Source organism: Heterodontus francisci, chromosome 31, assembly GCF_036365525.1.
Source record: "Heterodontus francisci isolate sHetFra1 chromosome 31, sHetFra1.hap1, whole genome shotgun sequence".
NCBI classification, from domain to species: domain Eukaryota; kingdom Metazoa; phylum Chordata; class Chondrichthyes; order Heterodontiformes; family Heterodontidae; genus Heterodontus; species Heterodontus francisci.
The window spans coordinates 50,343,752-50,367,476 of NC_090401.1; the positions used below are offsets into that span (position 1 = coordinate 50,343,752).

General features: G+C 45.5%; 1 protein-coding gene across 5 annotated transcripts in view; it reads left to right on the plus strand.

Moving 5' to 3' along the window:
- nkain1 (sodium/potassium transporting ATPase interacting 1) overlaps positions 1 to 23,725 on the plus strand; it is a 507,954-nt gene that overhangs the window by 433,946 nt on the left and 50,283 nt on the right. For all 5 annotated transcript variants that reach the window (XM_068011547.1, XM_068011548.1, XM_068011550.1 and 2 more), the window contains one exon: positions 14,813 to 15,010. In XM_068011547.1, the coding sequence (XP_067867648.1) occupies positions 14,813 to 15,010 (198 nt within the window). The remainder of the gene's footprint in view (positions 1 to 14,812; positions 15,011 to 23,725) is intronic.

Consider the following 23,725-nt stretch of genomic DNA (forward strand, 5'->3'; position numbering starts at 1 on the left):
TCCTCCTACCCTACTTCATCAACATAACCTTCTATTCCTTTCACCCTCATGTGCTTATCTAGCTTCCCCTTAAATGGATCTTTGCCTTTTTTTATTCTTTCATAGGAAGCAAGCATCACTGGCAAGGCCGGCATTTATTGTCCATCCCTAGTTAAGGACGTAAGAACATAAGAAATAGGATAAGGAGTAGGCAATTCGGCCCCTCAAGCCTGCCCCACCATTCAATAATATTATGGCTGATCTGCCCCAGACCTCAACTCCTCTTTCGTGCCAGCTCCTCATAGCCCTCAACTCCCCGATATTTCAAAAATCTATCTACCTCCTCGATGAGAATAATTGCCCTTGCAAAGGTGGTGGTGAGCCGCCTTCATGAACTGCTGCAGTCCATGTGGTGTAGGTACACCCACAGTGCTGTTAGGAAGGAAGTTCCAGGATTTTGACCCCCCTCCCGTTAAGAAATGGCGATATAGTTCCAAGTCAGGATGGTGTGTTAATTGGAGGGGAACTTGCAGGTGATTGTGTTCCCATGCGTCTGGAGCCCTTGTCCTTCTAGGTGGTAGAAGTGGCGGGTTTGGAAGGTGCTGTTGAAGAAGGCACCTTCTCCAATGCCTCTGTACCTGAACTGTGCACAGCACTCCAAGGTTCAATATAAGTTTAACATACTAGTATTACAGAACAGTCTCACAATGGAGCATAAAATCAGGTCGGATGTAAATCAGGCATCGATTGAACCTGCCTTGCTTCCTACTGGCAGGTTCAGATCAGGCCTGGAATATGGGAAAGAGTGAAGAATAACAGGCAGAAAGGGAGAAACAGTGAGAAGGTGAGGAATAAAGTGATGGCGAGCAATACATTAAAGAAAAAAACAGCATAAACTGAAAAAGGAATTTAGAAAAAATGTGGAAATGGTTGGAAAGAACGGAAATCAATTAAAATGTACAGCACAGACTGGAAGAGAGATAATTAAACACCTAGGGAGAAAAGTATGGAAGGTGCTTTCATAGACAAAAATGGGAATAAATAACTGTGACAAATGGCTACGAGACTTGAGAGCAGAAAAATAATGAGCTGCATTTTGAGACTCTGCCACCGAAATAGGCGGCAAGCATATAAAAATGAGGCCCACGCACACGGGGACTACGATGCGGAGCCATCGCGATTTCAAACGCAGCAGCTCATTTGCATGGCCGTGGCGCCTGCCCTCCATGATGACGCGGAGGGGGCGGGTGAGTCATCGCCAACAACAGTGTCCAGTGCCAATGCGCAGGTGCCGGTGCCATTTTTAAAGGGCTTACAGCCCTCAATGCACATTTAAAATTTAAAGGGCCAGTTAATGCTAAGTGTTGCAAACATGAATGAAATAACCTTACCATGCATCCTCCCACCTCCCCACAATGGCATTTCGCAACATTCCTGCCCTTCCTCCGCCCCCACCTCCCGCCAGCCCTGTAATACCAGTATTTAAAATTTTACCTTTTCACCCTCCCCCCAAAATTCGGCACCTTTGTCCTTTACCCCTTCCCATTACCCCCCACCCCCAACCAATCTGAGGCTTTCTAACCCCGCTCCCCTCCGTCCCGCACGGAGAAGAAAGTTCCTACCCCCTCCTCACAGGGGTCGCACCAAGTTTCCCCAAACGGGGATTCAAAGGCGTGGCATTTCTGGCTGTCAGAATAAAGATTGGAACGTGATCGCTGAATTACTGCGGCCGACATGGTAAGTAGCCATTAACATACTTTAATGTCGATCCCGTCGCCGAGCGGCGGGGCGGCTGCCATGAGGCCTCGCCGCCGCTACCGAGATTGGTTCAGGGTCTGCCGCCGTCGGGGTCAGTGGCAGACTTCCTCCATACCGATCTTCATTGCCCCCCCAACCACCATTCGCGGTGGCAGAGGGGCTTTAAAATCCAGCCCAATGAATGGGAAGGAGAAGGAAGAGAAAAATGAAGTGGAGATGATACATTAGTTGAGATGACTGGTACCGTAGAGAGTCTCTACTCAATCGCCCAACTCCAATGCACCATCTCCTTCTGCACCTTGAAGAAGTTTTGCACTGACCCCAAATCTGTGGCACAATCTTCTCCCCCCTCTCCTAAAGTTTCTGACTCTCACTGGCGTACATCTCTGTATCATTTTCCTGCCCCACAAGCCTCTGAGATCTCTGCGCTCTTCAATTCTGGCCCTTCACGCATCTTCAATTTTCATCGCTCCCCCTCGGATCATTTCTCAGTGATCAGGAGCTATATAAATGTAAGTCTTTTTCTATGGGTTGGTGACAGGAGCCAACATAAATGGCCAGTCTTGTGCATGGCCTTGGGTTAGCCAGGTCCAACCTCGGCTGCAGTTTTTGGAACTGCTTCTGAATGTAAACGTAACTGGGAAGCAGCTCTCAATGAGCAGGAAGTGACAGAGCTGCACACAGAGACTCAATAGAGGATGTTTTAAGCAAACCCACCCCATTGGAAAACTGGAGGGATTGGGTGCAATGCCAATTTGACTCTTCATTGAAGACAGTGGACAGTAACATTGGGCGGGGGGTGGGGCATTATAACTGGAGTTCCACTCCATCCCATGGGTTTCCTGCCTGGGGAGTTCGGTTAAATTTGCCCTTTGTCAGTAATGTTAGAGCTACAAAGGGGAAAAAAGCATAGCTTACAATTTGTGGATCGCCTGAGAGTTTATTGATTTTTTGTTTACATAATTACATTTAAACTATTTGCTGGGAGCACAATGATTTACAGCAATTGCCAAATAGTAGCTAACTATTGATTAGGCCTTGCTAATGACTAAGTGGGCCAGTGATAAAAATCTTGACTACCATGGGCAATATCAGAGATACCCTGTTACCCTATTATTGAACTCAATGTTCAGTCCGGCAGCCTGTAGTGTGCCTAATCGGTAAATGAGATGCTGATCCTCGAGCTTGCGTTGATGTTCACTGGAACACTCCAGCAAGCCCAGGACAGAGATGTGAGCATGAGAGCAGGGGGTGGGTGTTGAACTGGCCAGCAATCGGAAGCTCGGGGTCATGCTTTTGGACTGAGCGGAGGTGTTCCATAAAGCGGTCACCCAATCTGCGTTTGGTCTCCCAATGTAGAGGAGACCACATTGTGAGCAGCGAATACAGTATACTACATTGAAGTACAAGTAAATCGCTGCTTCACCTGAAAGGAGTGTTTGGGACCTTGGATAGTGAGGAGAGAGGAGGTAAAAGGGCAGGTATTACACCTCCTGCAATTGCATGGGAAAGTGCCGTGGGAAGGGGAGGAGGTGTTGGGGGTAATGGAGGAGTGGACCAGGGTGTCGCGGAGAGAATGATCCCTTTGGAATGCCGACAGGGGAGGGGAGAGGAAGATGCGTTTGGTAGTGGCATCACGCTGGAGGTGGCGGAAATGGCGTAGGATGATCCTTTGGATCATTGAGTTCAATAATTTCAGAGCATGACAGGGGCCCCCCTTTTTATTTTTAGTTATTTTTTTTATTTTTTATTTTTTATTTGTTTATTTTATTTTAGTTTGTTTCATTCTTTTTTTTTTAACCATGTGCCTGCCCACTGTTATTTTTTCATATTTGTGCTTTGGGCCAGGGCTGTTTATTTTTCTGTCATTTAACACCCTCTCTGCACTAATGATTTGTCTTTCAACACACCATTAATATACCATTTGCCTTCTGGTCAGTTATTCTCTGTGACCCTATCCTATCAACACCTCCCCTTTTGCCCCACTCCCACTTTATTTGCTTAAAACCTGTTACATTTCGAATCTTTGCCAGTTCTGATGAAAGGTCACTGACCTGAAACGTTAACTCTGTTTCTGTCTCCACAGATGCTGCCAGACCTGCTATTTCCAGAAATTCTTGTTTTTATTTCAGATTTCCAGCATCTGCACTATTTTGCTTTTATTTATGTAAGGACAACATTGTTCTGCATTGATTTCTTGTTGTTTATTATGCAGTTGCCTCTAATGTACCGATAATTGCCTCTCACATGGTAACAGCAAATGCTGATCGATAGCAAAATACTGAAATCTGTTTGTCAGTCAAATTAAGCTTCTTTTTTTAAGGTCAGAGTGTTCACTGTTTTGTTCCCATGATATGTTTACATCCTCTGTGACATTTTTTCCCCTCTTATAAATAGAGAATTGCAAGCTGTTATTTTGTTCTCTGGTTTCCCGTCCCTCCTTGAAAACGCCACCACTCCTACAGTCCCAGGGCAACCATCGTCTGTTTTCTTTGATTTCTCCTTTCTAGGTGTAGCACCAGGGGATGGTTTCTGTGTTAAAGTGCTCGCTAATGAAAGTTATTGCTGCTGCAGGGGCAGTAGTACTGGTGCTGGTTGTAGCAGCAACAACTGTAGCATCAGCGGTCATAGTATCAGCAGTAGCAGGAGCAGTCAGTCATAGGGTCATAATGACACAGAAGGAGGCCATTCGGGCCATCAAATCCATGCCTGAGCAGGAGTAGTATCAATAGTAGTGATAGCAAGACTCCAGAGATATTACCAATATGGTAATTTTGGTACCTTCACACATTTGTTACCAATATCAAACAGGTCCTCTTCATGATTCTTTTGCTTGGTCCAACAGTCAAATCACACCGGTAACATAAGCAATACCTGAGGTGTGCAAGTCATTGCAACCTGAAGAAAGGTAATCAAGGGCAGCATTTTATGCAGTTACTTCTTGTAAGCCAACTGTTGTGATGCATTGCATTTACAGGAAAAAAAATACAAGGTGCAGTGTTTATCCAGGATGTTAGTCAGCAAGCTTTACTGAGAGGCTTGGGCTGCAAATACCTTCAGAGGCTGACGCTGCGAAGTGACAGTAGTGTTAGATCTTTCAAAGCAACCCACTGAAAAGTGCATTGCACCTAAAGTGTGTATTTATAATGTTTATTTTAAGTTCAGGTATTTGTCTTGTAATCCTCCAGTGAGACATGCACAGTTGTTGATCACCCTGATCACACTAAATAACACCCCACTGGAAGTGGTGAGCAAATTCTGCCACCTGGTTCCATGGTGATAGATAATCTGTCCCTTGATCCAGAGCTCGATGCATGTTCAGGGAAAGCAGCTATCACCTTTGGCCAACTTGTGAAAAGTGCATGGGATAATACCAAGCTGACCTTTAGGACCAAGCTGATGGTTTATAAGGCCTGTGTTCTCAGCACCTTGCTGTATGGCTATGAAACATGGGCAACTTACAGCTACCAGGGAAAGAAGCTCAATAATTTCCATCTTCATTATTGTCTACAGCACACATTATGGGTATATCCTGGCTGGACAAAGTTACAAATGCGGCAGTCCTCTCAAAGGCAGGTCTCCCAATTGGGTTGTCACCAATCAAACAGAGGCAGCTTCAGTGGGTGGGACACATCCACAGGATGGAAGACAGTCACATACCCAAGGACCTTCTGTATGGTGAGGTAGCTGGGACCAGATGACACCCAAGGCCCGCTTCAAAAATGCTTGCAAGTGTGACATGAAGGCCCTAAATGTTGACTATTGCACCTGGGAGTCACGAGCTGGCGAAAGAGGGCAATGTCAACAAACCTGTGCACTACCACGATGACCAGTTGCTACAGCAGCTTGGCAACAGGCACCAATGTCAAAAACAACATACGAGCATATGAATTAGGAGCAGAAGTAGGCCATTCGGCCCCTTGAGCCTGCTCCGCCATTCAACAAGATCATGGCTGATCTGTTTGTGTTTCGAATTCCACACTCCCATCTACCCCTGATAACCTTTTATTCCCTTGCCTGGCAAGCATCTATCTACCTCTGCCTTAAAAATAATCAGTGACCCCACCTTCACCACCTTCTGAGGCAAAGAGTTCCAAGTCACACAGCCCTCTGAGAGAAAAAAAATTCTCCTCATCTCTGTCTTAAAAGCATGACCCCTAATTTTAAAATAGTGCCCTCTAGTTATGGACTCACTCACAAGAGGAAACATTCTTTCCACATCCACCTTGTCAAGACTGTTCAGGATCTTATAAACTTCAATCAAGTCTCCCCTCACTCTTCTAAATTCCAATGAAAACAAGCCCAGTCTGTCCAACCTTTCCTCATAAGACAACCCACTCATTCCAGGTATCAATCTATTAAACTCCTCTGAACCGCCTCCAACGCATTTACATCCTTCCTTAAATAAGGAGACCAAAACTGCACACAGTATTCGAGATGTGGTCTCACCACTGCCCTGTTTTACTGAAGCATAACATCCTTTAATTTTATTTTCAATTCCTCTCATAATAAAGGATAGCATTCCATTAGCCTTCTTTATTACCTGCTGTACCTGCATACTAACGTTTTGTGACTCCTACACCAGAACACCTCGATTCCTCTGCATCTCGGAACTCTGCAGTCATTCTCCGTTTAAGTAATGCTCTGCTTTTTTATTTTCCCTGCCAAAGTGAACAACTTCACATTTTCCCCATTATATTCCATCTGCCAGATTTTTGCCCACTCACTCACCTTTTCTATATCAGTCTGCAACCTCCTTACGTCCTCTTCACAACACACTTTCCAACCTATCTGTGTGTCATCTGCAAATTTAGTTACCATGCCAATGCTCCCCTCATCTAAGTCATTGATATAAATTGTAAAAAGTTGAGGCCCCAGCACAGACACCTGCGGGACTCCACTTTTCACATCCTGCCAATCAGAAAAGGGCCCATTAGTACATACTCTCTGTTTTCTGCCAGCCAGCCAATCTTCTATTCATGCTAATATGTTACCCACGACACCATTAGCTCCTACTTTGCGCAAGTCATAGCGTCACTTGGCAGCTTGACATGTGACACTTGCGGCAGAACCTACCTCTCAAGGATTGGCCTTCATAGCCATCAGCAAAGGTGCAGAAAGAGAAGACACCCCCACTGAAATGGTGGTGTTGCATGTCCATCATCTTTCATAGATGGAAGGATACCAACCCAGTTGTTGTTGTGCCTCTACCCATTTAATGCAGAATCGCTTTACATTTTTTCATGAAATTTGCGTCAGAGTGTGAGATGTGGACAGAAGGGCAGGAAGCAATTACATATGTGAAGTTTTTTCTAATAGTGTGACAAACCTTTTAATGCCTATTTAGTAGGTTTACACTGGCATTGTGTAGACTGTGGTCATCAGTGGACCTGGTGCTAAGATACGACGGCTGCCCTCGAAAGACTTCATTCATAAAAAGAGATAAAAATAATAATATTGAATGGGCATTATTGGGATTTTACAGCTCACAGAGGGCCAGTTAAGCCGATAGTGAACATCAGCAAGTTGTGTAATAAAAGACAGTATATGTGGCTTTAATTATGAGGAGGGAGCTGAGCTCTTTACCATATCCAGCATTCCCTGTTCCAGAAATGATACCTGCTGATCATTCAATACAGTGATTAATCATCAAATTTAAAATTTATCTCTGCTAAACTAAGGGAATCAAGGGATAAGAGAATAGGGCAGGTAAGTGTGTGAGGAGCAGTCATGATCTTATTGAATGGCATCGTAGCCTCGAGAGGCTGTAGGAATACTCCTGCTCCTATTTCTCATCTAAATGTTATTGTTCGACTTTTTGCTGTGGATTGTTTAGATTTCATTTTAAAATATGACTTTGTTCTGCTCCTTGAGCCTTTGCGAATTTATTTTTCAATCTAAAGCTTTATTTATTTTTTTTAAAGTACAGAAGCAACTGTTTAAAATAGGTTCAGACAGAAAACTGAGAAGTCCCAGCTGCAAACTTTGAATATTTTATCAGGGAAATGTTTTAAAATAAAATTGATTAAGGAGCATTCGGCACTGAAGTAGGTCATTTAACCCAGCAAGAGTGCTCCATCATTTTGTTAACCATGGCAGCTCTTCATCTTTTTAAGCCCAATTCCATGTCCACTCTCCGTTATCCCAAAGGGCCTATCTTCCCAAATATTTTAACACCTCAATTGATTCTGTCTGTGGTACGGTGGCCAATTCTCCAGTATGCAGGAATTAAAAATTAATCTCCAGACACTGCTGCAAGCAACACTGAGGAGAAAAATCACGGGGGTATTAAAAAAATGTTTTTAAAATTTCTTTATACATTTCTGTCAGGTCTAAAAATATTGATCATTACAACAAAGGCTGTTTGACTGACAGTCAGGAAACATCCAATTGGATAATGAACAGTCTATTTATTTTCCGATCAGCGTGGGAAGACTTGTTGTTATGAGGATGGAAAAGTCCAGCGATCAATAGCAGGAGGGTGAAGCCGGGTGGTTGGAGGCAGGAGGTCATGTGATGAAACCTCCAGGAATTTGTCCAACCAGAGCAGGCAACCCTAGTCTGTGGCCATCTGGAGCAGTGTACTAAATATTAAAGATCAGCCGGAGTGATCAGAGGCCATTTTCATCCCCAATCCATTGTGACTTAGGGACAATGCGGCTATTCACTTAATGCATATCTAAAATTCCAGTGTGCGGTGCTTGTGTTTCATGTACAACAGCAGGTGGCTGCTGCATCTGGGTTGCATGTGAATGCAATAGGTTCTACCGGGTGGGTTAGAGGCCACAGCAGATTGTGAGAAAGAAGGTGAAACCGATTTAACATATATATTTAAAATAACAATGCTGGTGCCCACAGCAACTTTGTTCTAAATAGTTTACAATGTACAAATACGCACTCAGATTCGGGTTTATTAAAACATCCAGAAGCACATGTGGAGAATTCCAAGTGCAAAGTCTGTAAAGACATTCTGAGCTCCACTGTATGCATACACCTCTTTAGCTTCTACTGGTCTATTAAATAACAGTTAACACTGCAGTGTTTCGGTGATGAATGAGCAATCGCCAGCCAATTAGAAAGTTAGGTTTGGCTCTACCTTACATTAGTTCAAAGTTTATTCTAAATACAAAGTCACTTGATTCAAACTAGCCGATTCAGAATCGTGAAATTCCCACTATGCTGTATCACTTTTTTTTTAAATTCCATCTCGGGAAATGTGCATCGCTGGCAAGCTAACACCCATCCCTAGTTTCCCTTGAAAAGGTGGTGGTGGGCCTTCCTGCAGATCACATAGTGAAGGTACTCCCACAGTGCGTTTTTTTTATTATTCGTTTTATGGGGATGTGGACGTCGCTGGCCAAGCCAGCATTTAATGTCCATCCCTAATTGCCCGTGAGATGTTGGTGGTGAGCTGTCTTCTTGAACCACTGCAGCCCATATGGGGTAAGTACACCCACAGGGCTGTTAAGAAGGGAGTTCCAGGATTTTGACCCAGCTACAGAGAAGGAACAGCAATATAGTTACAAGTCAAGATGCTGTGTGGCATCTGCTTCCCTTGTCCTTCTAGGTGGTAGAGGTCACATGTTTGGAAGGTGCTGTCTAAGGAGTCTTGGTGCATTGCTGCAGTGCATCTTGTAGATGGTATACACTGCTACCACTGTGCGTCAGTGGTGGAGGGAGTGAATGTTTGTAGATGGGGTGCCAATCAAGCAGCTGCTTTGTACTGGATGGTGTCGAGCTTCTTGAGTGTTGTTGGAGCTGCACCCATCCAGGCAAGTGGAGAGTATTCCATCACACTCCTGACTTGTGCCTTGTAGATGGTGGACAGGCTTTGCGGAGTCAGGAGGTGAGTTACTTGCCCAGGATTCCTAGCCTCTGACCTGCTCTTCTAGCCACGGTATTTATATGGCTACTCCAGTTCAGTTTCTGGTCAATTGTAGCCCCTAGGATGTTGATAGTGGGGGATTCAGTGATGGTAATGCCGTTGAATGTCAATGGGAGATGGTTAGATTCTCTCTTGTTGGAGATGGTCATTGCCTGGCACTTGTGTGGCGCGAATGTTACTTGCCACTTATCAGCCCAAGCCTGGATATTGTCCAGGTCTTGCTGTATTTCTACACGGACTGCTTCAGTATCTGAGGAGTCACGAATGGTGCTGAACATTGTGCAATCATCAGCGAACATCCCCACTTCTGACCTTATGATTGAAGGAAGGTCATTGATGAAGCAGCTGAAGATGGTTGGGCCTAGGACACTACCCTGAGGAACTCCTGCAGTGATGTCCTGGAGCTCAGGTGATTGACCTCCAACAACCACAACCATCTTCCTTTGTGCTAGGTATGACTCCAGCCAGCGGAGGGTTTTCCCCCTGATTCCCATTGACCTCAGTTTTGCTAGGGATCCTTGATGCCATACTCGGTCAAATGCTGCCTTGATGTCAAGGGCAGTCACTCTCACCTCACCTCTTGAGTTCATCTCTTTTGTCCATGTTTGAACCAAGGCTGTAATGAGGTCAGGAGCTGAGTGGCCCTGGCGGAACCCAAACTGAGCCTCACTGAGCAGGTTATTGCTAAGCAAGTGCCGCTTGATGGCACTGTTGCTGACATCTTCCATCACTTTTCTGATGATTGAGAGTAGGCTGATGGGGTGGTAATTGGCCGGGTTGGACTTGTCCTGCTTTTTGTGTACAGGACATACCTGAGCAATTTTCCACATTTCAGGGTAGATGCCAGTGTTGTAGCTGTACTGGAACAGCTTGGCTAGGGGCGCGGCAAGTTCTGGAGCACAGGTCTTCAGTACTATTGCCGGAATATTGACAGGGCCCATTGGCTGAAGTCTGGCATCTGTGATGTTGGGGACTTCAAGAGGAGGCCGAGATGGATCATCAACTCAGCACTTCTGGCTGAAGATTGTTGCAAATGCTTCAGCCTTATCTTTTGCACTGATGTGCTGGGCTCCCCCATCATTGAGGATGGGGATATTTGTGGAGCCACCTCCTCCAGTTAGTTGTTTAATTGTCCACCACCATTCACAGCTGGATGTGGCAAGACTGCAGAGCTTAGATCTGATCCGTTGGTTATGGGATCGCTTCGCTCTGTCTATCGCATGCTGCTTACGCAGTTTGGCATGCAAGTAGTCCTGTGTTGTAGCTTCACCAGGTTGACACCTCATTTTGAGGTATGCCTGGTGCTGCTCCTGGCATGCCCTCCTGAACTCTTTATTGAACCAGGGTTGGTCTCCTGGCTTGATGGTAATGCTAGAGTGGGGGATATGCCGGGCCATGAGGTTACAGATTGTGGTTGAGTACAATTCTGCTGCTGCTGATGGCCCACAGCGCCTTACGGATGCCCAGTTTTGCATTGCTAGATCTGTTCGAAATCTATCCCATTTAGCACGGTGATAGTGCCACACAACTCGATAGACGGTATCTTCAATGTGAAGGCGGGACTTCATCTCCCACAAGGACTGTACGGTGGTCACTCCTACCAATACTGTCATGGACAGAAGCATCTGCGGCAGGCAGATTGGTGAGGACGAAGTCAAGTATGTTTTTCCCTCGTGTTGGTTCCCCCACCACCTGCCGCAGACCCAGTCTAGCAGCTATGTCCTTTAGAACTCGGCCAGCTCAGTCAGGAGTGATGCTACCGAGCCACTCTTGGTGATGGACATTGAAGTCCCCCACCCAGAGTACATTTTGTGCCCTTGCCACCTTCAATGCTTCCTCCAAGTGGTGTTCAACATGGAGGAGTACTGAGTCATCAGCTGAGGGAGGGCGGTAGGTGGTAATCAGTAGGAGGTTACCTTGCCCATGTTTGATCTGATGCCATGAGACTTCATGGGGTCCAGAGTCGATGTTGAGGACTCCTAGGGCAACTCCCTCCCGCCTGCATACCACTGTGTCACCACCTCTGGTGGGTCTGTCCTGCCGGTGGGACAAGACATACCCGGGGATGGTGATGGCAGTGTCTGGGACGTTGTCTGCAAGGTATGATTCTGTGAGTATGACTATGTCAGGCTGTTACATGACTAGTCTGTGGGACAGCTCTCCCAACTTTGGCACAAGCCCCCAGATGTTAGTAAGGAGGAATTTGCAGGGTCGACAGGGCTGGGTTTGCCGTTGTCGTTTCCGGTGCCTCGGTCGATGCCGGGTGGTCCGTCCAGTTTCATTCCTTTTTATTGACTTCGTAGTGGTTAGATACAACTGAGTGGCTTGCTAGGCCATTTCAGAGGGCATGTAAGAGTTAACCACATTGCTGTGGGTCTGAAATCATATCTAGGCCAGACAAGGTAAGGACAGCAGATTTCCTTCCCTAAAGGACATTAGTGAACCAGATGGGTTTTTACAACAATCGACAATGGTTTCATGGCCATCATTAGACTAGCTTTTAATTCCAGATTTATTAATTGAATTCAAATTCCACCTTCTGCTGTGGTGGGATTCAAACCCATGTCCCCAGAGAAATACCCTGGGTCTCTGGGTTACTAGTCCAGTGATAATACCACTATGCCACCACCTGGAGAGTTCCCGGGTCGTGACCCAACAACTTAAGTTGTTTTATTCAAATTATTGGATAACTCAAATTTCTTAGCACGAGAAAATTATTTGAATTATCAGAGGGAACAGTACTGAGTGAGTTTGAAATTCCCTATGTCAAGGTGTGCCGTTTGAAATGTTTAGATTAGATTAGATTAGAGATACAGCACTGAAACAGGCCCTTCGGCCCACCGAGTCTGTGCCGACCATCAACCACCCATTTATACTAATCCTACACTAACCCCATATTCCTACCAAACATCCCCACCTGTCCCTATATTTTCCTACCACCTACCTATACCAGTGACAATTTATAATGGCCAATTTACCTATCAACCTGCAAGTCTTTTGGCTTGTGGGAGGAAACCGGAGCACCCGGAGAAAACCCACGCAGACACAGGGAGAACTTGCAAACTCCACACAGGCAGTACCCGGAATCGAACCCGGGTCCCTGGAGCTGTGAGGCTGCGGTGCTAACCACTGCGCCACTGTGCCGCCCAAATTATACCAGAAAGGTAAAACATAAGTCCTTCAATCGCTCCTGTTAAAGGCTTGCATAACTGTTCGAGTTGCTTATAGGCCTTAGACCTTGCAAATTCATCAAAGGCGATTGGTAGTGCACAGATAGTGATGGAATATTGTGGGATTGTTGGGGGAGGGGCGCAGATTCAGTATTCTATAGGAACACTGAATGCACAGTGCAATCCAAAGTTTTCATGATATATTTGACACTATCCATTTCCCCACAGTGCTTATCTATTTAAATGTTTGACTCCCGGGCGCTGTGCTATAATGAGGTTTTACAAAGCATGGGCCAATTTGCTGAGGAAATGATTCTATGAAACTCCACACTGCAGCAATTTACCTCAATATATTTGTAGCCATTCCTCCCAGACTTTTGGGAACCTATTAGAATTGGGATGTATCTGTGGGTTACACTCGGACAGATCAAGGACCAAGAAACAAACTTTGAGATAAGTCACCTTACTCACCCCCATCACCCCCTCCCCAGCTGCCGCAACCCTCCAACTTTATTCAGAGCCAATATTTGTTAATACCCTAGTCACTGACGCCAGAGAAAGCAGCACACAACATGCCACAATCTTTCTGGAATTGTCAATTAGAAGCACACAGTTAGATAACAAGCTTTTTTTCACTGAAAGGAAAATGCCTGTCATAGAGTCATAGAGTTATACAGCACAGAAACAGGCCCTTCGGCCCATCGTGTCTGTGCTGGCCACCAAGCACCAATCTATTCTAATCCCATTTTCCAGCATTTGGCCCGTAGCCTTGTATGCTATGGCATTCCGAGTGTTCACCTAAATACTTCTTAAATGTTGTGAGGGTTCTTGCCTCTACCACCGCTTTTGGTAGTGTGTTCCATATTCCAACCACTCTCTGGGTGAAAAATGTTTTCCTCAAATCCCCTCTAAACCTCCTGCCCCTTACCTTAAATCTATACCCCCTGGTTATTGATCCCTCCGCTAAGGGAAAAAGTTTCTTCCGATCCATCCTATCAATGCCCCTCATAATCATCCTGGTGAATCTCCTCTGCACCCTCTCCAGTGCAATCACATCCTTCCTATAGTGTGGCAACCAGAACTGTACATAGTACTGTCCAAAAGCAAGATTAGTTATTCTTAATGTCTTCCATGTCTACATTTACATATTGTGAATGAACGTTCTGTGTTAAGTGGGGTTCAGCTGGCCTTAAGTTTGGATTTTTATTACAGACTTAATATTGACAGCACTGCATTGGTCAATGAATTGAAGGCAGAGCGGAACTTACAGCAGGACGTATAGCGAACAGAGTCTATGCAAACAGTCTAGAGCAGTCTAATTTACAGCAGAGTCTGTTTTACAACAAACAGAGTTGATTTAAACAAAGCTTATGCACTGCAGCAAACTGAACACATGACCAAAACTACAGCAAAGTCTCCCAATAAAAGCAAAGTTATTGCTCCAGCAAAGTGCAGTGAGTGGAGGACAGTTACTTAATACAATTTATGTGTAAAATCAATCCCAGTCACTTGCAGCAGAGCAGTCTTCAGGTTTGATTGACAAGGACATTACCCAATCATTTACATTCTGACCAGGACCTGTGGTGTCACTATATGCAACCTTGTTATTAAGCCCCTACCATAATACAACAACACCACTACCGCCAGGCATCAGTTATAACTGTTACTAATGCTCACTACACAAACAGGAGGCAGACATGTGCTATCTGTGGATAGACAAGGATTGAAAGTATGGAGATAGTAACCCATTTCAAGTAAATGGAGTTAATGCCTTTATTTAAATAGAACATGATGACGTTAAGAGCTCACACATTGATATCGCAAACAGTGCATCCTGGACTTAAAAACAATTTATCGGTTCATGCAGTTGCGACATACAGAGGTGAAAGTCTTCCTGTCAATTACTGAGAAACAACAGAGAAAATTCTCAACTTTTTTGTTATGGATGGGAGTTATTTCACACCATGTAGCATTTCCACAGATATTTTAATGGCTAATGGATTTGGGTTTTTTTCTGTAGGACAGAGACTTTGTCATGACCTTCAACACCTCACTGCATCGCTCGTGGTGGATGGAGAATGGACCAGGCTGTGTGGTGACCCCAGTGACTCCCGCTGACCAGGCTCCAGAAGACCACCACGTTATCACAGTGACAGGGTGCCTGCTCGACTACCAATACATTGAAGTCACCAGCAGTTCCTTACAGATCCTCCTTGCAGTTAAGTGTTGATCTCAGTTTCCATTCACAAAGAAATTCAAAGCACTGGATGTTGTCAAGTGTGGACATACCAAGTTTAGCTTTTTGCTTTCCAAATTGAGAAGCTTAGGGGAAGGGCCAAGGCCCTTTGTGCAGGAGATCAGCAAGGTTGAAAAGAGTGGGAGAGACGATGGGGGTAAATCATGATCGGTGATTAGGTGATGCCAAGCTTCTGCTTTTGAAAGATTGACAGGTATAGTTTTGCGGTCTTGAGAAAGTATGAGTCAAGTAGGATTTGGTAAATTGAATCTGGACTGGGTTGTCACAGAAAAATGTCAAGAATGTGCATTCCATTCCCACTGGAAAAGAGGACGAATCACCCAGGCTACTTTCCATAACTTCCTACCAACCAACAGGAAAGCAGCATGGGCCAGGGCGATTGTCGACAGTTATCCACCAGCCCATTAGTTAGAACTGTAGAGAAGTGAAGAAAATATAAAAATATCTCAAATGCATACATTTTAAAATGGACTAATTGGAGCTATGAAGACAATTTTGGATTTGGATGAAAAGGCCATCAGCTCAAGAAACCAATCAAACCTTAATTCATTTAAACACTATTCCTCGAAGCACTGTTTGTGTCTAATTTAGAGGAAGATAATGAGTTGATTGTTGGCGACCAATGGGATGTGGTTATTTCTGTTTTTGTGTGATTCAAGATTATGGTACCGGGAGCATTGTAACAGACAGAACTAATCTCGACCATGAAGGGCGCAGTTGTTTAGTAGTTTTGTTCCTGAAGAAACATTGTCGAGGATTTGAATTCAAATTCTACCCTGGCAAGTCTGAAAATGAATTCAATTAATGTGTGAGATGATACCAGGAAAAATGACCATAAAAGCTGCCGGATTGTCATAAAAAAAACCCAACTGCTTCACTAATATGCATTGGGGGAAGGGATTTGAAATCTCTCCTTAGTCTGGCCAACATATAACTCTAGTCTCACACTAATTGGTCAACTCTTAATGCCCCTGAAGGGTCCTAGTACGCCACTCTGATGTGAACAATTGCGAATTAAGAACTTTCTGAACATTCCACCCGAATCCTGAGAACAAATTAAAATAACAACTACGATTGAGCTGCCAGTCAGAATCTGAACATCAATGACTGTAATGGAAGTTTGGTTCAACTCCAGAAAAAATATACTTTTCAGTGAAACTACTTGTGTCATGTGGATTCTGGACACATATTAAACTTTATTTAAAAGTTCCAAATCAGAAGGAGTCATATTTCAAAAAGTTAACAAGGATTGAAACTTAGCAATGTTGATAAAAATCCTGTTTCTCGACGCAAACACACAGCACAAAAATGTGTTTCTTACATTTTGAGGGGTAGCGTATTCTGAATGGATGAAATCTTAATAGTTTTGCAGCTACTCTTTATTACCAGTTTTACATGGTTTTGTGTGACTTAAATCCGATGCAGCTTAGAAGTTAAGATGCCTTCTTGGTTAATTACAGTATCTGTCATGCTACAAGCGTCACAGACCAGAGATATCCATGGACCAGGGGCTGGATTCTTCCTGCAGCTTTCTGAACTTTGCCATCAGGTCAAATGATGATCAGAAGCCCGCACTGTTTTTGGAAACAGTCACTTCCTATCCAAATAAGAATGGGGGGGGGGTGGGTGGCAGGGCAGGGCTGTGGGGGACGGATGTTGGTGGGAGGCAAGCAGTTGGAGGGTACATCAGAGGCCTTCCAGCCTGAAAGCTGCAGCAGGATGCCATTGCAGGTAAATGAGGGAGAGGGCGCTTCAAAATGGAGGTGCCCTCTTTCCAACTTTTCCAAAACATAAATAGAAAATGGCCTTTGCGGCCGGACCACCACTGCGGGGGGGTGGGAGTGGGGGTGGGGGGGAAACGGGAGTTGGGGAGCCTCTACAGGGCGGCCTGTGGCTGCTGCTGCACCCAGACAGGCAGGGAGGGCCTCCAAGCCTGCCTGGAGCTCTGGCCACTCCCGCCACCAGTCTGCCACCGTGAGGCAGCCTCCAGGCAGCTAAACTGACCTCCGGGAAGCTGGAGACCAACTGGAAAATTCCAGTCAGCCTCCTTCAATCGGCCTTAAGTTGCCATTAACCAGCCCTGCCACCTCCCCAACACCCATCCTGCCTCTGGGAAAATGGCCTAGGGGCGGGATGGAGCTGGGGGACCCAGCAAGTAGGCTTGCGGCACGATTTCTACCGCTCGCCCATCTTATGTTCCTGGTCCCAGCAGAGGCTGAAAATCTAGCCCCAGAATTAAAGTTGGGGGAAGTGTATAATGGGCGGCCAATCCTCCACTGCCTGTTATACACCCCCTCGAAAGTTGAATATTCCACCCATGGGCTTTGCTGATTGAGTAGATTTCCTCTGGTTGAGATCTTGGGGTAGGGAGGGGAGGAGAAACAGCACAGGATTCTGGTCCTGAATGCTTTCCATTGATCCTTTCACATGAGAATGTGAGGTGAGCATGCAGAAGGATTGACATCGAGCTTGGCTGTGATGCCTTCGTGGTGGAATGGCCTTGCCAACACACTCTGGCAAGAATAAATGATGAATGGCCAATCATGTGAGGTCCCAGAGGACTTGCTGGCGTGTGTGTGTGGAATGCTTCTAAAGCATAAGTCAGTACACAAAGGAGAAAACAGGGAAAACATAGAAGAAAAAAGGCACAAGCCAACAAGATATCTAAGGGGTAATGTGAAGCTCCCCTCATCACATGGAGCCTCACTAGAAGGAAGTATGGATTGGAGATGGGGCCGTTACACTATAAAGCCCACTCTGTGATCTGTCCTGTCTGGGGAGGCATCACGCTGGAAGTGGGCTCTCGAAAGCTGCCCCTATCCTGTGCGTAAGAGCTTTGTCCCATTTGCCCTACTGTTAGTGCATTTGGGGGGAGGCGGTGGCATAGTGGTATTGTCACTGGACAAGTAACCCAGAGACCCAGGGTATTGCTCTGGGGACATGGGTTCAAATCCCACCACAGCAGAAGGTGGAATTTGAATTCAATTAATAAATGTGGAATTAAAAGCTAGTCTAATGATGGCCATGAAACCATTGTCGATTGTTGTAAAAACCCATCTGGTTCACTAATGTCCTTTAGGGAAGGAAATCTGCTGTCCTTACCTTGTCTGGCCTAGATATGACTTCAGACCCACAGCAATGTGGTTAACTCTTACATGCCCTCTGAAATGGCCTAGCAAGCCACTCAGTTGTATCTAACCACTACGAAGTCAATAAAAAGGAATGAAACCGGACGGACCACCTGGCATCGACCGAGGCACCGGAAACGACAACTGCAAACCCAGCCCTGTCGACCCTGCAAAGTCCTCCTTACTAACATCTGAGGGCTTGTGCCAAAGTTGGGAGAGCTATCCCACAGACTAGTCAAGCAACAGCCTGAAATAGTCATACTCACAGAATCATACCTGACAGAAAATGTCCCAGACACTGCCATCACCATCTCCGGGTATGTCCTGTCCCACCGGCAGGACAGACCCACCAGAGGTGATGGCACAGTGGTATATAGTAGGGAGGGAGTTGCCCTGGGAGTCCTCAACATCGACTCTGGACCCCATGAAGTCTCATGGCATCAGATCAAACATGGACAAGAAAACCTTCTGCTGATCACCACCTACCACCCTCCCTCAGCTGATGACTCAGTACTCCTCCATGTTGAACAGCACTTGGAGGAAGCACTGAGGGTGACGAGGGCACAAAATGTACTCTGGGTGGGCGACTTCAATGTCCATCACCAAGAGTGGCTCGGTAGCACCACTACTGACCGAGCTGGCCGAGTCCTAAAGGACATATCTGCTAGACTGGGTATGCGGCAGGTGGTGAGGGAACCAACAAGAGGGAAAAACATACTTGACCTCGTCCTCGCCAATCTGCCTGCCGCAGGTGCATCTGTCCATGACAGTATTGGTAGGAGTGACCACCGCATAGTCCTTGTGGAGACAAAATCCTGCCTCCACATTGAGGATACCCTCCATCGTGTTGTGTGGCACTACCACCATGCTAAATGGGATAGATTTCAAACAGATCTAGCAATGCAAAACTTGGCATCCATGAGGCGCTGTGGGCCATCAGCAGCAGCAGAATTGTACTCAACCACAATCTGTAACCTCATGGCCCGGCATATCCCCCACTCTAGCATTACCATCAAGCCAGGAGACCCACCCTGGTTCAATGAAGAGTTCAGGAGGGCATGCCAGGAGCAGCACCAGGCATACCTCAAAATGAGGTGTCAACCAGGTGAAGCTACAACACAGGACTATCTGCATGCCAAACTGCATAAGCAGCATGCGATAGACAGAGCTAAGCAATCCCATAACCAACGGATCAGATCTAAGCTCTGCAGTCCTGCCACATCCAGCCGTGAATGGTGGTGGACAATTAAACAACTAACTGGAGGAGGTGGCTCCACAAATATCCCTATCCTCAATGAGGGGGGAGCTCAGCATATCAGTGCAAAAGATAAGGCTGAAGCATTTTCAACAATCTTCAACCAGAAGTGCCAAGTTGATGATCCATCTCGGCCTCCTCCTGAAGTCCCCAACATCACAGATGCCAGACTTCAGCCAATTTGATTCTCTCCGTGTGATATCAAGAAACGACTGAAGGCACTGGATACTGCAAAAACTATTGGCCCTGACAATATTCCGGCAATAGTACTGAAGACCTGTGCTCCAGAACTTGCCGCACCCCTAGACAAGCTGTTCCAGTATAGCTACAACACTGGCATCTACCCTGAAATGTGGAAAATTGCCCAGGTATGTCCTGTACACAAAAAGCAGAACATCCAACCCGGCCAATCACCGCCCCATCAACCTACTCTCAATCATCAGTAAAGTGATGGAAGGTGTCATCAACAGTGCCATCAAGCGGCACTTGCTTAGCAATAACCTGCTCAGTGATGCTCAGTTTGGGTTCCGCCAGAGCCACTCAGCTCTTGACCTCATTACAGCCTTGGTTCAAACATGGACAAAAGAGCTGAACTCAAGAGGTGAGGTGAGAGTGACTGCCCTTGACATCAAGGCAGCATTTGACCGAGTATGGCATCAAGGAGCCCTAGCAAAACTGAAGTCAATGGGAATCAGGGGGAAAACTCTTCACTGGCTGGAGTCATACCTAGCGCAAAGGAAGATTGTTGTGGTTGTTGGAGGTCAATCATCTGAGCTCCAGGACATCACTGCAGGAGTTCCTCAGGGTAGTGTCCTAGGCCCAACCATCTTCAGCTGCTTCATCAATGACCTTCCTTCAATCATAAGGTCAGAAGTGGGGATGTTCGCTGATGATTGCACAATGTCCAGCACCATTCGTGACTCCTCAGATACTGAAGCAGTCTGTGTAGAAATGCAGCAAGACCTGGACAATACCCAGGCTTGGGCTGATAAGTGGACGGCGCAGTGGTTAGCACCGCAGCCTCACAGCTCCAGCGACCCAGGTTTGAATCTGGGTACTGCCTGTGTGGAGTTTGCAAGTTCTCCCTGTGTCTGCGTGGGTTTTCGCCGGGTGCTCCGGTTTCCTCAAGGCTGTAATGAGGTGATAGGTAAATTGGCCGTTGTAAATTGCCCCTAGTGTAGATAGATGGTAGGGAATATGGGATTACTGTAGGGTTAATATAAATGGGTGGTTGTTGGGCGGCACAGACTCGGTGGCCCAATGGGCCTGTTTCAGTGCTGTATCTCAAAATAAATAAAAAATAAAGTGGCAAGTAACATTTGCGCCACACAAGTGCCAGGCACTGACCATCTCCAACAAGAGAGAATCTGACCATCTCCCTTGACATTCAATGGCATTACCATCACTGAATCCCCCACTATCAACATCCTAGGGGCTACCATTGACCAGAAACTGAACTGGAGTAGTCATATAAATACCGTGACTACAAGAGCAGGTCAGAGGCTAGGAATCCTGAGGCGAGTAACTCATCTCCTGACTCCCCAAAGCCTGTCCACCATCTACAAGGCACAAGTCAGGAGTGTGATGGAATACACTCCACTTGCCTGGATGGGTGCAGCTCCAACAACACTCAAGAAGCTCGATACCATCCAGGATAAAGCAGCCTGCTTGATTGGCACCCCATCTACAAACATTCACTCCCTCCACCACCAATGCAGAGTGGCAGCAGTGTGTACCATTTACAAGATGCACTGCAGCAATGCACCAAGGCTCCTTAGACAGCACCTTCCAAACCCGCGACCTCTACCAATTAGAGGGACAAGGGCAGCAAATGCATGGGAACACCACCAACTGCAAGTTCCCCACCAAGCCAAACACCACCCTGACTTGGAACTATATCGCCGTTCCTTCACTGTTGCTGGGTCAAAATCCTGGAACTCCCTTCCGAACAGCACTGTGGGTCTACCGACCCCAAATGGACTGCAGCGGTCAAGAAGGCAGCTCACCACCACCTTCTCAAGGGCAATTAGGGATGGGCAATAAATATTGGCCTGGCCAGTGACTCCCACATCCCATGAATGAATAAAAAAAAAATTTGTTTTTTCCTGAACCTATTTTGCACTTAAGATTATGTTTCATCAAAAATGTATGGATATTTATAAAAGTCTAGACACAGTAGATAGAGAAAAATTGTTCCCTTTGGCAGGAGGCTCAAGAAAACAAAAGGACACTGATTTAAGATGAATGGCAAAAGATGCAACGGCGACATGAGGAAAAAGTTCGACACGCAGTGAGTGGTTAGGATCTAGAACGCACTGCCTGAGAGTGTGGTGGAGGCAAATTCAATCATGGCTTTCAAAAAGGAATTGGATAATTATCTGTAGAGAAAAATTGCAGGGCTGTGGGGATAGGGCAGGGGAGTGGGACTATCTGAGTTGCTGTCGCAGAGAATCGGCACAGACACATGGGTCAAATGGCCTCCTCTTGTGCTGTAACCATTCTACAATTCTATAAGCATATTTAAAAATGATTGTCACAATAAACTGATGAGTCAGTTCCGATAGCATGAATTTAATCAGACAATCTGCTAATTTTATGCAAATATTTGAGTACGTATTATGATTTATGAACAATTATGCAAATAATCTATTACAAATCTGCTGCTAATTGAGGCCCCATTAGCCATTAAGAATGTGGATGGGAGTTCACTCCTTTGACATTAGCAGTAAGTTATGAGGAAGCTCTGGTATTCACTGCACATAATTCTTCAATCTTCTGTCTATATTTTTCCATCATTCAGTGCAGACATTGACCTTCAAAGAGTAGCCATGGCAATAGTGAAAGATGTGTGTCACAAATGGAAATGAAAAAAAAGGCAATCTCTTTCAGTTTTTTAGCACCAATCGTACATAGAACATTTAAACATTTAATCCATTCTTTCACTACCCTCCCAGGAACCTGCAGAATACGTCTAAACGTGACCTTGTGTGTATCAGTTTTGTCTCAGATTCCATTCCTGTTTATTTCTAATGAGCATATAGTTGGTTGGAGATCTTACAGGGTGGGTTTATTCCTTATTGTGTAACAGGCAGGCAGTAAAGTTACTGTGAAATGGTCATCTCTCCACTGGAGGGAGGAATGGTAACCAGAGGACATGGATTTAAAACCATCAGCAAAAAAGCCAGGGGGAGGATGAGGAGAATTTTTTTAATGCAGCGAGTTCTTATGATCTGGAATGCAATGCCTGAAAGGGCAGTGGAAGCAGATTTAATAGGAACTTTCAAAAGAGAATTGGATCTCTACTAAAAAAGAAAAGAAAATTGTAGGGTTATGGGTAAAGAGCAAGGCAGTGGGACTAATTGAGCAGTTCTTTCAGAGAGCTGGCACATGTAAGATGGGCCGAATAGCCTCCTTCTTTGCTGTATGATTCTATGGCTAGGATAGAATGAGGGAAACAGATCTTCTAGAGGAGGGCTGTCCAAACCTTTTAACTTTATGTGCCATTTAGATAGGTACCATGGACCCTCCTGGATCACATACAGATTCCTATTAATTTACATATATCTCCAGTTGCAGATACTGATGGGTTTTGATGTTCTGATTTAGATTTACCAATGAGGTAATGCACCAAGCACAAGCCATTTCGAACCTCCACCTCCACAAAACTCAAACAGGACAAATTCATGAATTATAGACATAAATGAAAATAATAGAATTGCCTGTGCTTTGAAGACCAAATTGCCGGAGCTCAAAGGCTCCGTGTCAAGTTGGATAACTCTGTTGCATACATGCCAAACTAGAAAACTAGCAAAGGCTGGCCAACACCTTTTAAAAAAGCTAAACACCCAATAAAAGTCCGTGACATGTGAAAGCATGTAACTACACTGAAAGTGCAATGGGACAAAGCATATGATGGCACACGCACTATGGGCTGAATGGCCTCCTTTCAGCACTGTATCATTCCACACTAAGCTGATTCCTTCACTTTTAGTGCAGAATTTAAGTGTTAAAGGAATAAAATTTATTTTCTAGGGCCACGGAATCTGGGAACATGCCCTCCCAAAAAATTTTTATTTGGAAATTTTATTTGGCGCAACTTCCAGTATTTCAGAATCTACAGGGGGAGGTCTGTAGATAGAGGACAAGGGGAGGGGCTCACCTTCTTATTGGTTCCATAATGAGGAAGGGACTCCCACCTATTTGAGGCCCTTTCTGCAAAATTGGGTTGCCCTGTATGACCCAGTGTCCAGCCAGCTTCATTCAGGAAAACATGGTCTACAGGCAGCCTCACTC